Genomic DNA, 14,085 nt, shown 5'->3' with positions numbered 1-14,085 from the left:
GTGCAAAAAAAACCGCTTGAATGTGGACACATTGACTGAATTAAATAAACAAAGGATGATTCAAACATATATGCAAATTAATTGTCAGTGATGCTGGAAAACAATACTTTCTAAAAAGGTCTGGGGCCAAAAGCTTGAAATTAACTGTACTATTGTTAATATCATTAATGTTAAAAAAATATATATGGTGTGTCTTCCTTGGCCTACTGGCCTGAGTAAGTTCATGCTGATCTCTCCAGCGATTTCTGAGATTAGCTGCACGCAGAGACACACAAACCAGGAAAGACGTCAGATTAACAGTTTAGCTGCATAACGTGTTTTGCATGCTATTTAATCCATGTTTCTCCCCTGTGTAATACGCTATACCCACTATTTGTTTTATGTGTTTAATTCACCGTTTTGTAATAATATAAAATAAATAGCGGATTTGTCGCAGACCTGGTGACGAGGCCGTTGCGTTATGATGACGAAAACCGGAAATCGACCCGTGCTCTGGGCTGCAAGGGCTGCAAAGTTCAATGCAAGTGAACGGTAGTTCTAACTGCACTCCAGCAGCCCTCGCTGCCTGTTGTTGTTCTGGGTCGCGATGGTTGCATATTTTTCTCTTCGACAACAATCCATAAAGCCAGTTTAGGTGGTTCGGGCATCTGGTTAGGATGCCTCTCGGGCGTCTCCCTAGGGAGGTCCTCGACGCACGTCCCACTGTGAGGAGACCCCGGGGCGCAGTTGGAGGAAATACATTGACCAACTGGCCTTGGAACGTCTCGGGATCCACCGGGAGGAAGTCACTAATGTTGCTCTGGAGAGGGAAGTCTGGAGCACTCTGGTGGAGCTGTTGCCCCCGCGACCCGACTACAGATAAGCGGTTGAAGATGGATGGATGGAACAAGCCATGGAACTATTTTCAGGCGGATTTTCATGGATCAAAAGGCGCAAATACTTCGGCGTATGCTCCAAAGGTAATAAAACAATCCTGGCAGCCTCAGTAGAATGGATATATTAATTTAAAGCCCTGAAAGTGTAACACATTGGATGCCTAAAACGTGTATACCTGTATGTCCTTCAACTGCTCCAGCATGCGCAGCTGTTGCTGCTCCCGCCTGGTCAGGTCAGAGGTCAGCTCCTGAGATACAGAACCATAGAGTTATAAAAGGATAGGGGGCAGACTGGGAGTGAAAAAAACAAAGAAATCAGAGAGACACAAGATGGATGTTGTATGTAGGCAGTGGTGGAAAGTAAAAAGTTAAGTACATTTACTTAAGTACTGTACTTAAGTACAATTTTGAGGTATTTGTACTTTACTGGAGTATTTTCTAATATCAGTACTTCTACTCCACTACATCTTGGAGGCAAATACTGTACTTAATCCACAACTTTATTAGAAAAGTTTAGAAACTAGTTACTTCCCAACAGGACTTTTTCCCCAACGGGACTTTTTCCCCAACAGGACTTTTTTCCCCACGGGACTTTTTCCCCAACGGGACTTTTTCCCCAACGGGACTTTTTTGGGGACTTTTTCCCACCGAGTGGCGCGCTACGAGCTTGTAGGTCTGCTATTTTTGAAAAATCGTGAAAATATTTATTTCAGAAGGATTTTGCGGTCAGGTCTAAATGGGTTAAGTAAAGCAACCGAGTCCTTTTTTCCCACCACTGCTGCAGATTGTGTGGAGGGAGTGAGACAGGACAAACAGACACAAAGCAGCGTAGCGCCATGTCAGGAGGATATGGCTGCTGTTCAGTGACGTCATCTCTGTGGGGGCTGCGGGGCTCGAGCGCCCGTGAAGAATGTCTAACACCTCTTTTGTCCTGAACCCCGTGACAATTATAAGAACTCTTCGTCTCTGCTGCTGTTTATACGCTTTCCGCCTTTCAAAAGTGCTTTCAAAAGTTGTGCCGGATTAATCACACAGTCCACAAGAAAAACCACGGTCAGAACTGAAAAAATAAATAAATAAAGAGTTAAGTCCCAGGCACTCCGAGAAGTATCAGGAGGAGGAATGTCAATAAAATGTAATAGCCTTTAGAAATCAGTCACTTTGAAGTCTACAGTTTGACTCACAGTAAAGGCATATTCAAATTGCATAGTCCAGTTTGATGACCACCGAAAACGACAACATGACGACACGCCGCGGTGGTCACCGCTCACACAACACATCTGTTTTTACTAACCACGGTGGTCACCTCTTCACCGAAAACTGGACTATGAATAGGCCTTATATAAGTCTTCAGTTTGATTTAAAGGTTTCATGACATTCATTTTCATTTATGTTATTTTTTTGTTTTTCTTTTAGGTTTTATTAGACCTCAATTACAAACAAACAAAACCTGAACTTTGAACATTCAGTGGATGTTCTGTGCTCTGGGGGTTTTCTCTGTGTGTTCTGAAGCCTTTTGAGCTGCAATGATAACAGGCAAAATCAGTGACATCTGCTGGCAAATTGTTATGTCATACAGTATATGGGATTTGTGGACAAGGCCAATCTTGTTTGAGCCTAATTATTCAGGAAAAAGCCCAGACCACAAAATCTACTGAATGTTCAAAGTTCAGTTTTTTTTGGGTGCAATAGAGCTCAGAAAACCTAAAAATTACAAAAACTGCTGACATCTGTTTAGGTCTCAATATAAAATCATACGAGAAATCCCAGATGGTACCGTACATGTAAACACCTACTCATAAACGAGTGTGGGAGTCAGTGTGGGACTTTAACCAAAAACACACTCCTCCCTCTGAGAAAGTGATGCCCTTACTATACAGCATCGTCATTTCTACGGCGTGCTTCATTGATATGCACCGTAGCCTTGGGTGCCCCTACTTGACGAGGTCATGCTTTTTTTATTGAAACGTCTCGTCAAAGTGACGGTTAAGTGTGGGAGCGTGTGCGTGCGTGCGTGCGTGCGTGCGTGCGTGCGTGCGTGCGTGTGCGCAGTATAACAGACTTGCTGTTCGGCCTCTGATCTGCTATTCTGGTGCTGCACCTGTACAGTGTTTCATAATGTATAATAATGTTCTGCTTAACTTCTGTGAAGACCTGATTTCCACCGCACACCAAGTCGAATTACTCGTACATGCAAATGAATAATGGTGGTATGGTCTTTGTGATTCTGGCACTTAGAGTATATATGAATAGAGACGGCACCCGGATGAAACCCTGAGGCGAAATGGACATAGTGGCCGAATTTGATATTGCAGCGTGGGCCCAAACACATGAACGCGCTGGTCCGTTAACTATCATTGTGCACGTTAACGATGACACGTGACCGCTGAATGCCTGCAATGATAGTCAGCGGCAGCGCGTTCATGTGTTTGGGCCCAATCCATCCCAGAATGCACTCTGTTCCTACCCAGAATGCACAGTGAAATCGCCTCATGCGCTTTTGAGCAACTTAATGCAAGTGGATGGGAGGAGAACTCGGGTGCCGTCTCTATTCATATATACTCTAAGTTCTGGCACCATGTCCCATGTGTAGAAGACAATCAAGTGATATTAAAGGGATATTTCACTTTCAAGGTTTTGAAGCAGCCATTAATTAAACAGCCTCACCTCAAGCCGAGTGCACAGTTGAATCCTCTCCTTCTCACTGCGCTCCAGAGTGCGTTTCAGTTCGTCCACCTCGCCGAGGACTGAGGCCTTGCGCAGCTCGCCTCGAAGCTCTGCGACTTCTTTCTCCAGGTCCGAACGATCTATGCACACGCACACACACACACACACATGGATACAGTCACAGTCACATTTAAGGTAGAGGCAAGAGATGATAAGACTATAGAGCGTTGCAGTCCCGCCCCCTACCATGGACCAGGAAATGATTCTCCGTTAATTTTCCTCATTTCAGAAAGTATTTATTTAAAGACGTTTACGCCGCGGACAAAGCCAACTCGAGTCGTGACAAATCTTGACAACAAACAAAACATTTTTGGGCCCAACAAATAATTAGAAAGAAGAAAAAAACGGCAGGTTACAACACTTTTTTTGTTGTTTTTCTTCTTTGTAATTATTTGTTTAGTCCAAAATATTGTTTGTGTTGTCATGAGTTGTCACGACTCGAGTTGGCTTTGTCCACGGTGTAACGTCTTTAAATAAATACTTTTTGAAATGTCTATGGGAAAAATGCATTGGGATTAATTTCCTGGTCCATGGTAGGGGGCGGGACTGCGACGCTCTATAGACAAGGTAAAGAGGAGAGGAGAGTCTGAATGTGTGTATAAAAGAGAGAATGCCTACAGTATGTGAACAATTCAGGCTCAGAGGACATTATGTAAAGCTTTTTTTATTTTATTATTTTAATTATTTTATTTTTTACTTATTCAGGAAATTCAGCCTACCACATCACCAGGAAGTGAACAATTATATACAATTGTATCTCTGAAATGCCCTGAAGTTGACAGCGGCACGCTCCACTAGACTATAGACTGGTACTGAAAGACAAGGTTTTCGTGATACTTTTATCCCAGTTCTCTTTTCCCTTTGTCTCATCGTTGTTGCATAGCACAATTAATCTCTCACCATGACTCCGTCTACCACTTACTTATACGAAACAAAAGGCTTTGTATCCACTTTGAAATGATAAGAAATCATTTTGAAATGACTTTGAAATGAGTTTCTTGTCACTCAAGAATTGACTCTTAATGGATTGTATTTTTTATTTTTTTGTGGTTGTTTGTGGTTCACTGTGGCGTACCGTTTCATGTGGGTTTTATCGTACTGTGGTTTATTGTGATTCTATAGTAGGGCTGAACAAAACAAAACATATTTTCACTGACTGGAAAAAATGAAGGCTTCGGTTCTTTTAATCCCATTACTAGAGCCCGACCGAGACTCAGAGACCACCAATTACCGTTGTTCTGTCCGTTATATTGTTAAAAATAAAAAGAGACAGAGAGAAATGAATATCGATCGATCTCTACTTTACACCATGCCAACTCCTTTTCCCATAACCAGGCTCTCACTCTTTCTTTCCACCCCTCTTTTGAACATTTGCACCGCTCATTCCTCTCTTCTCTATGATCTCTGCCTCGCTCCCCTTTACAGAATCTCTATGCCCTCTCTCCTATCTCCTTTATCAGTAACATGTCATTGTTCCGAAATTACTAACCCTATCTCTAACCCTAAACATAACTACGCATGTTCGCCAACCAGCAGCGCATGTCGGGAGCAGCGCATGTTCGCCAACCTTTCCGCATGTTCGGACTAACGGGACTTCGGATCTATGGGCACATTGGGCAGTCCCCCCTTTATCCACCAATCTTTCTTTCAGCCTTGTACACCACCCCACACCTTCCTGCCCCAGACAACCAAGCTCTCAACACAGTACCTACCTGGCCCTACTCCTGGCCTCCCCCTGTCCTCCCTGTCGGCGTACATGGGACGGGGAGGAGGCGCTGACAGCTGGCTGATCTCCCGCTGGAGGTCCTGCTGGCTCCTCCGGAGCTCCGCGGTCTCCTTCCCCGTCCTCAGGAGCTCCCCGCGCATGTCGTCCACCTAGGAGGCAATGACCCCCGCACAGGGACCCATTATTCTTTTGCAAACAATGAAACCATGCACACAGAAGGGTCGAAACAGACGTGTGTGCGCGGTTTCCAAATCAGTTGCTTTGACGAGCGGTCGTTTGGGTTCACTCAATGGCCTGCGTATGAGGCTCTCATCTTGGGGGACACACCGGACCCTTTTCCACCGGTTGGTTCCCAATGGGAAGTTCTTTTTTGTTCTTAGTCCATGAGCCAGAGCCCCAAAATTGGAACGTTAATTATGAATTGAGTGGGCAAAACCATACCTATATTAGATTGTTATCACCATGAAATGTCCCCAATTGAGTACTTACACGAAGACAATGGTTTATTGTATTACAAATTTTACATTTTTCAATATGCAAATGAGGCATTATGTAGGAAAATAATCAAATCATCGAAAATATGAAAAAGCTACTACTGTGGAAGGGTTATCATGTATTAATTTACTTGTATTGATCCTATAAACCATTTAATATAGGTCTAGTTTTTCCCACCAATAATAGGAGCTCTGGCTCATGGACTAAGAACCAAAAATAACTGAACCGGTTCCCATTGGGAACCAACCGGTGGAAAGGGGGTCACAGAGCAGCCAATGGATCTGTGGGAGTTTTGAGGAGAACTAGTGTTTGGCACGGATTACATGCAAAAGCTTGTATTCAAGACTGAGAGGTCACAGTACATGCTCCTACGCACTGTGGTGCAAACATCAGCCAAAAGGTATTTTAAGGAATGTACTGAAGTGTGTCATACGAGCGGTAGGGTTATTTTGCAACCTGCCTGCGTGAGGGTGTGTGTATGCCTGCAAGATATCAGTGTCATATGTGGTCTGATATGAGGGTCAAGGTCAAGCTTCACCCATTTTGACCTGAGATCAGATTCTAAAAATGTCTTCTACATCCTGACAGTTTTCTGAAAAAGCTATGTTTCTATGTCAGTCGTTCTTCGATTTTTCAAAAATAGCTAAAGCATAACATAATGCTAACACCAAAAGGGGTTCCTGCCCAAAATGGGTTAATTGTCACAACACAATTGTTGCCATGTACAAGGGTGAGAGTCTTCTTCTGCACTAAAATCCCACAAGAAATAAAAGAACCGAATGTTAAATGTTTATACTGGCTATGAAGCCAAGGAAAGATTAACCGAAGAGGCACTGCAGAGACTGTTGACGTTCATATGGTGTGTAGACGTGCGTTTTCTGTATCGCATTTCCTATAATTAAGTAATTAACCTGCAGTTAAAGAAGGTTATATTTATTTAAATAGCTATAATACCAGTACGACGGAACTAGGGTCCACGATTAGTGGTGAATTAGTGATTTGTAAAAATGTTATATCATGCATCTACGGATCTAAGAAGTTCACCTATCGGTGACCTTGTTTGGGTATTGATTAAATGGTTAATTAATGATGATCTAGACAGATTAAAATAGATTCCAAATAATAAAACCAGCACCACCATCAACTGAAACGGGATTTAGATGGCAGCCGTGAAGTGAGGCTTATTATAATCATTGATCAGTATTGGGTCATTCATAATCAATGTGTATGATTTAAATGGGTGTGGCCTCATGATGGCAGTGCCCGTTAGCGAGCTGGAGCAAGCATCTCATACATATAGCCTTAAGTTACGAGCATTTCTAGCTGTGAATTGGATGACATGAAATAGTTTGAGAACCACAGATAAAAATTGTAAAATATACAATATATAAAAACTGTCATGATTTATAAGACATTTTGTAGAATCTGGTCTCAGGTCTTGATGAGTTAAACCTGCTCGACAAGACAGGTGTTATTTATGTATTACATCACACACACACACACACACACACACACACACACACACACACACACACACACACACACACACACACACACACACACACACACACACACACACACACACACACACACACACACACACACACACACACACACACACACACACCTGCTGTTCGAGGGACTCCCTGCTGTCCTTTGTCTGTTCCAGCAGCCGCCTGGTTCTGTCCAGCTCCTGTTCCATCTGAGGAGCACAGAGAGAGACTGCATCAACACAACTCTCCAGTGCAGTTGTTTTCAACCCTTTTCATATCAAGGTCCATTATTCATTCGGCATTTGAGCCACGGACCACCATTGGATGAGATGTAGCCCCTCAGACCCAAAACTATAAGAATGTGTTGTATCTTTGTCCTGATGGCACGAGGTTGAACAAAGATACAGAACCTTGCCATGGAAAAAGGTTCGTTTCAGAAGGAGCTTTGTCCCCTCAGCCATCGCGGCATTAAAGGACCACTTCACCACTTTTCAACCTATCTTCATATAATAGGTCCTCACTAATAATCATGATAAAATGGCACGATTTATTTCTACTCTAGTCTGTGTCTCATAGGAGGGCTGTGGGCAGTTTAGAAACCGTCCTCCAGTGACATCATCATTAGGGAACGATGGCTTCCATTTTCGCATTGCAACTTTTCAGGACTAGAAAGCCTGCAGTTTGTATTAGCTTGTATTCCCCATCGATGATGTCACTGGAGGACGGTCTCTGAACTGCCCACAGCCCTCCTATGAGACACAGACCGAGTAGAAAAAAACATAATTTTTTCATGATTATTAGTGAGGACCTATTATATGAAGATAGGTTGAAAAGTGGTCCTTTAAACAAACTGCCCCGCCGATAGGATGGTTCTGTACACAGTGGGGAACTCATGTTCTTGTATTGTCTTGGTGTAATGTTTTTCTGTACTATGTGTTGTTTTTGTTGTTGTTGTTGAACAGACCTGTGAAGATGAATATCCTCTTCGGGACAATAAAGATTATTATGTTGTCGTTGGATAAGATTTTGTCCACAATTCGATGCTGTATTGATGTTGGTACCATTGGAAGAGACTACAGGCAAACGATCAAAGTATTTTACAATTCTTGGCACCTGCCGACAGTGCCAAAACTACTAGTAATAGGTGTACTGACCATGGTATTACTGTGCTTAACTGACCAGCGAACTGGCCTGACCTGAACCCCACAGAGAATCTAGGTTGTATTGTCAAGTGGACATGAGACTCAACAATACAAATGTATTTACGGAGCCTGTTATCAAAGCGAACTTGGGCTTCCATAACACCTCAACAGTGACAAAGGCTGATCACCTGCATGCCACGCCCCATTGATGAAATAATTTGTTCAAGAGTAGCCCAGACGAAGTATTGACTGCATACATTAATATACTTTTCAGATGGTCGTCATTTCTCGTTTTTTTTTAGTGGTCTCGTAAAATATTCTAATTTGTCGATAGGATTTTTTGATTTTCATGAGCTGTACGCCATAATCATCAAGATTAAAACAAAAAAAGGTTTTTAAATACTTGCGCACAATGAATTGAGAATATATGAAAGTTTCACTTTTTGAATTATATTAGGGGGGGAAATGAACTTTTACACAATATTCTAATTCATTGAGATGGGCCTGTATATAATATATGAATGAATAGTGAAAATCTACCGTCTTTCAACTTTCAACCCTTTTGTAAATTGGCCATATAAGCACTGAAAATAAGGTCACCTGCCCACCTATAGGGTTGAAAACGGTTAATGATAGCAAATAACATTAACCACTATAACAGTCAGTATAGATGACTAACATAACATCTTTAAAATCCACTCACTACATGTAATCAAACATACCTTGGTTTTCTCTTGCTCTGACCTCAGCATTCTGCCCTTGACGGCTTCATCTCTCTCCTGTGTCTGCTGTCTTCCCAAAGCCTGCACAACGCGTGCACACACACACACACACACACACACACACACACACACACACACACACACACACACACACACACACACACACACACACACACACACACACACACACACACACACACACACACACACACACACACACACACACACACACACACACACACACACACGGGACGTGTCATGATAGCACGCCACATGCAAACACGAGCAGCACCACATTGCCATTGAAGGGCCACTTCACCCCTTTTGCAACCAGATCTTATTTTAATTATGTTTGGGAGACAAGAAACACTTTCCTAGGGGGCTTATGTGGGTAATGTGTGTTTTTAGATATTTCAGTATTTCAAGGACACTGGGCTCACTTCCTTCCTGGACTACATGTTGTCTCAGTAAGACAGCCCTCCCCCTCTCCACAAGGAGCAGTGCGCCAAAGCATTATGGCAATTGTAGTCCATGACATCACAGACACTTTGAAATACTAAAATACACATATTACCCGCATAAAATCCCCAGACAAGTGTTCCTTGTCTCCCAAACATCATAAAAATAAGATCTGGTTGCAAAAGGGGTGAAGAGTATGGGGTCATATTCATGCCATTATTATTTGTATCTGTAAACCCCTTTAAACAACTTGAGCCAGGCCGTCGAGGGAGTGGCGTGGATGCAGAGCGAGAGGCATCGAGTCACTGGGTGGCATCCATCTTGTCTGCTTGCTTGGAGGAACAGTACGCCTGGCATCGCGGTGGATTTGTACCAGGGCTTAAAAGATCGATCCCACTCACTCCGAGCAGGCTGCGGTGATGAATTACCGGCTGCTAGCAAATAACATCTCCCCAAGTGACTCATCATGTGTTAGATTCACATCGCATGCAGCGAGCGGGGCCCACCGGTGGGGAATGGAAAAGCCCCTGGACCGCTCTCCTCCTCGCCCCCCCTGCTCTTTAGTAGTAAAAGAGATTATTTTCCTCTTAATTTCCTCCTGCCTGTTTATTCACCCTTAATTTTGGGACAAATGCATTATTTCCCATTGCCCGGGGCCCCCGCTGCTATCCCATTAGGGCACTGCTGTGGATAGGGATGCAAATGAATCGGCAGCTACTATTATCACACACACACACACACACACACACACACACACACACACACACACACACACACACACACACACACACACACACACACACACACACACACACACACACACACACACACACACACACACACACACACACACACACACACACACACACACACACACACACACACACACACACACACACACACACACACACACACACACACACACACACAGCAGAGAGAGTAGGGCAATCTCACCTCATCGTGGATCTTCCTACAGCTAAACAGCACCACTCTGTGGTTTACTGTTAAACTGCAGGGAAATGGCAAGTGAGAAATAATAGAAAGTGGTAAATGGTGCATTTACATAGCGCCTTTATCCAAGGCGCTTTACATAGATTGTGTATTACATTCCCCCATTCATACACACATTCATACACCGATGACAGAGAAAACCATGCAAGGCAACAACCAGCACATCGGGAGCAATTAGGGGTTCAGTGTCTTGCTCAAGGCGTATCTACAATGAGGCGAGGGCAGGCGTCCGCCTGTCCAAATCCATTTCTGGCCTGGCCAAAATAAAAATAAAAAAAAGGACAAAAACAAGACCTGAGAACTATTAATGGACAGCTGATTGGCCGTTGCGGTAGAGCGCGACCCTCAATCGCCCATTGAAATGTAAATGCATGCCTTTCAGCCTTTGTATACTACTCGTCTGGCAGGTATATCTCTTTGAAAACCTTTAGTGCTACGATTGTGCGCGGGGAGACGACAATTAACACATCTTGTCTGCCCAAAACGTAATTCCTGGATAGGCCACTGTCTGGGGGAGCCCGGGTTCGAACTGGCAACCTTGCGGTTACCATCCGGCCACTCTACCCCTGAGCCACCGCCGCCCCTAGTGAAGACAACTGCTCATAATTAGATTTAGGGGTGGCTGAATTACTACAGTAATACACTATGACTAACTGCATAAAGCTGGTCTTCTTTCGTATAGCAACAATATTATTCACATCCCAACATAATTCTGGAGGCTAATTCTTGGAATGTCTTCCAAAAGGAACATTATTGGACAGAAAACATGAATTGTGGCCACTTTTACTTTGACAGTCAGTCAGGAATGCTGCTGATGTAACCCCTGCAAAGGTAGGCTATTAACATCGGCTATTCTATTACTATATAATATTCTAGTCTAAAAAGGATGCTAAAATCCAATTATGGCTGGGTGACGATGTGACGAGTAAACACAGCTGAAGGTGTGTGGCAAATAACCGCAAAAGACAGCAAAAATAAATGACAAAAATGACGCCCACGCAGCGCGCGTGTGGAAGGGTCTGTTGCATGCACGCGCGCTGCACGAGCATGCATGCGTGAAAACTCCCCCCACACTATGGGCTTCTGGCTAGGGGAAACACGGGACAGTTCCATGGAGTACAGTTATTATAATAAACAATCTCTGGACTCATCACCAATATGTCATTATAGACCCGAGACCAGATTCTACAAATGTCTTCTAAATCATGACAGTTTTCTGAAAAACCTGTTTCTATGTCATTGGTTCTCAAACATTTTCATGTCAAGGATTATCTGCATTTGGCCACGGACCTCCATCTGAAAATATGTTGTTCCAGGGACCTCCCAGAAGCAAATATTTGAGTTAAAAACATTCACTGTGAAAGAATATATTTTCAAAGATTTGCACACATTTTCACGATTTTTCGAAAATAGCAGACCTACGTATAAGCTTGTAGATCTACTATTTTATAAGCTTGTAGATCTACTATTTTTCAGCTAAAGTTTAAAATAATGGAAAGCGGTTAAAAGCTATGAGGTGACACAGAGACCCAGTACTGTACACTGTGATCAGCCAGGCACGCAGCTGGAATAGCAAAATAATATAATATAACCTCCTGACCCGGACCGGCTCAGCCAAAACCAGTGAAATAAATAATCATAGACTTCTTGGATCTGAAAAACAATACAACTTATACAAGCCCTATAAATTCCCTATTATTCACATCGATGGCAATCCCATCACCCTAACAGAGTTCAAAGACCTTGGAACTCACATCAATAACTCCTTCACATGGAATACCCCATCAACAAAGAAGAACACCTGGATTTCTTCAGTAAAAACGTAAAACTTCTACAGTTGTTTAAAGCCAGTATTTTAGCATCATCCATCACAGTTTTGTGCAGTATTATGAACTAATAACAACACATACTACACTCAATTATATAAGCATCCAATGGGCGATAAGTGTTCCAACAACATCATCTCTAGCCCACCATCTATTTCAGCTGTTGCCCTCAGGGAGGCGCTACAGGCTATTATACCCCAGATCTTCCAGCTTTGGGTCAGATTTGCCCATCAGGGGAGGCGTGCCTACACCCCCAAACACATAGAAATTCCTCCAGACTTTTCAGTTCTCAGAACGACCATATAAAGTATAAACTCATTGACCGCTAACAGTCCCATCTAGTGGTGGCTCAGAGTGCCAGTCATATAACTATGGCCGATTTGGCCGGAAACTGAGAATCAGGAAGTAAAAATCTGCAATGTGACATGTCCGCGGCTCCCGGGGCCTTTGGAAAACAGGTGTCAAAAGGCGATCTGTGACACTGTCTGACACATGCCAAGTTTGAAGTTAAACAAACACACATAATGCAGGTAAATAAATGTATTTAGTGCATGTCACTTTTACAATTTTGTGAAGACACACACACACACACACACACACACACACACACACACACACACACACACACACACACACACACACACACACACACACACACACACACACACACACACACACACACACACACACACACACACACACACACACACACACACACACACACACACACACACACACACACACACACACAGCTATATAAAAGACGTATGATGTTGGCAGCTCTCTTTTTGATCCCTGCAATTTTGCAAGTTTACTTTGATAAAAGTTATCTGCCAGTGAGTTGATGGCCTATGTAACGATATTGTGTGAACTACCCAATTCTTCAGCCCACGTGGATATCTGTACAAATGAAAGCCACCAAGAGCCTGGAGGCTTTTACCATTTATTGTAATCTGTCTGGGTACATCTGTCTGTACAAGGAAAAAGTGTGGGTGTAATTATATTCTCTTAGTTTTTTTCACAACCAAGTTAGATAAGAATGTGTCCCTTTGTGGTTAATTGTGTCTGAAAATGTTCCTTGATTGGAATCATTTCCCTTTGTCGCGATGATCAGCACAACTTGGGCAACAAAAGACAAATTATTTAGCATTTTGATAGAATTCCATATTAAATTATGTTAAATGTGACACAGGCAACAATGCGTCTGGTGGTTGTTCTAAATAGATCAGTACCAAAATGGCATGATACGGAGGGGGCACAGCAAAACTTTTGAGTCATGTGAAATCTGAATTCCTCCCATGAGAGGTTGCAGTAAGTTAGTTGAACTGCGTACCAGCATTGGATGATGGTACGCATACCCCTACTTGCACGCATACCCCTACTGAGTGAAATGTCTACACTACACTATACAGTATGTATACGGTAAAAAATAAATATATATATCTATTGTGTACAATACCCGACCCGTAAGCCGTAACTTAAAGCTGCTATAAGCAATATTATGTCAAATTTGAATGACCTTTTTTTCTTTTGGTATTCAGACAGCCAGCAATGATTAAAACTCCCCAAAAGAATGTAGTCTCTGTGACACATCTAGGGGCCACAATCT

General features: G+C 42.9%; 1 protein-coding gene across 1 annotated transcript in view; it reads right to left on the bottom strand.

Moving 5' to 3' along the window:
* The window catches only part of cep128 (centrosomal protein 128), a 102,422-nt gene that overhangs the window by 81,159 nt on the left and 7,178 nt on the right, over nucleotides 1–14,085 (bottom strand). The window contains exons 9-13 of the mRNA XM_079526846.1: nucleotides 9,181–9,261; nucleotides 7,451–7,525; nucleotides 5,315–5,477; nucleotides 3,543–3,682; nucleotides 1,052–1,123 (exon numbers count right to left, since the gene is read on the bottom strand). Coding sequence (XP_079382972.1) covers nucleotides 1,052–1,123; nucleotides 3,543–3,682; nucleotides 5,315–5,477; nucleotides 7,451–7,525; nucleotides 9,181–9,261 — 531 coding nt within the window. The remainder of the gene's footprint in view (nucleotides 1–1,051; nucleotides 1,124–3,542; nucleotides 3,683–5,314; nucleotides 5,478–7,450; nucleotides 7,526–9,180; nucleotides 9,262–14,085) is intronic.

This window comes from Electrona antarctica (assembly GCF_951216825.1).
Source record: "Electrona antarctica genome assembly, chromosome: 17".
Lineage (NCBI taxonomy): Eukaryota > Metazoa > Chordata > Actinopteri > Myctophiformes > Myctophidae > Electrona > Electrona antarctica.
Note: the sequence above shows the minus strand (reverse complement) of the source record. Positions and strands in the feature narration are given on the sequence as shown.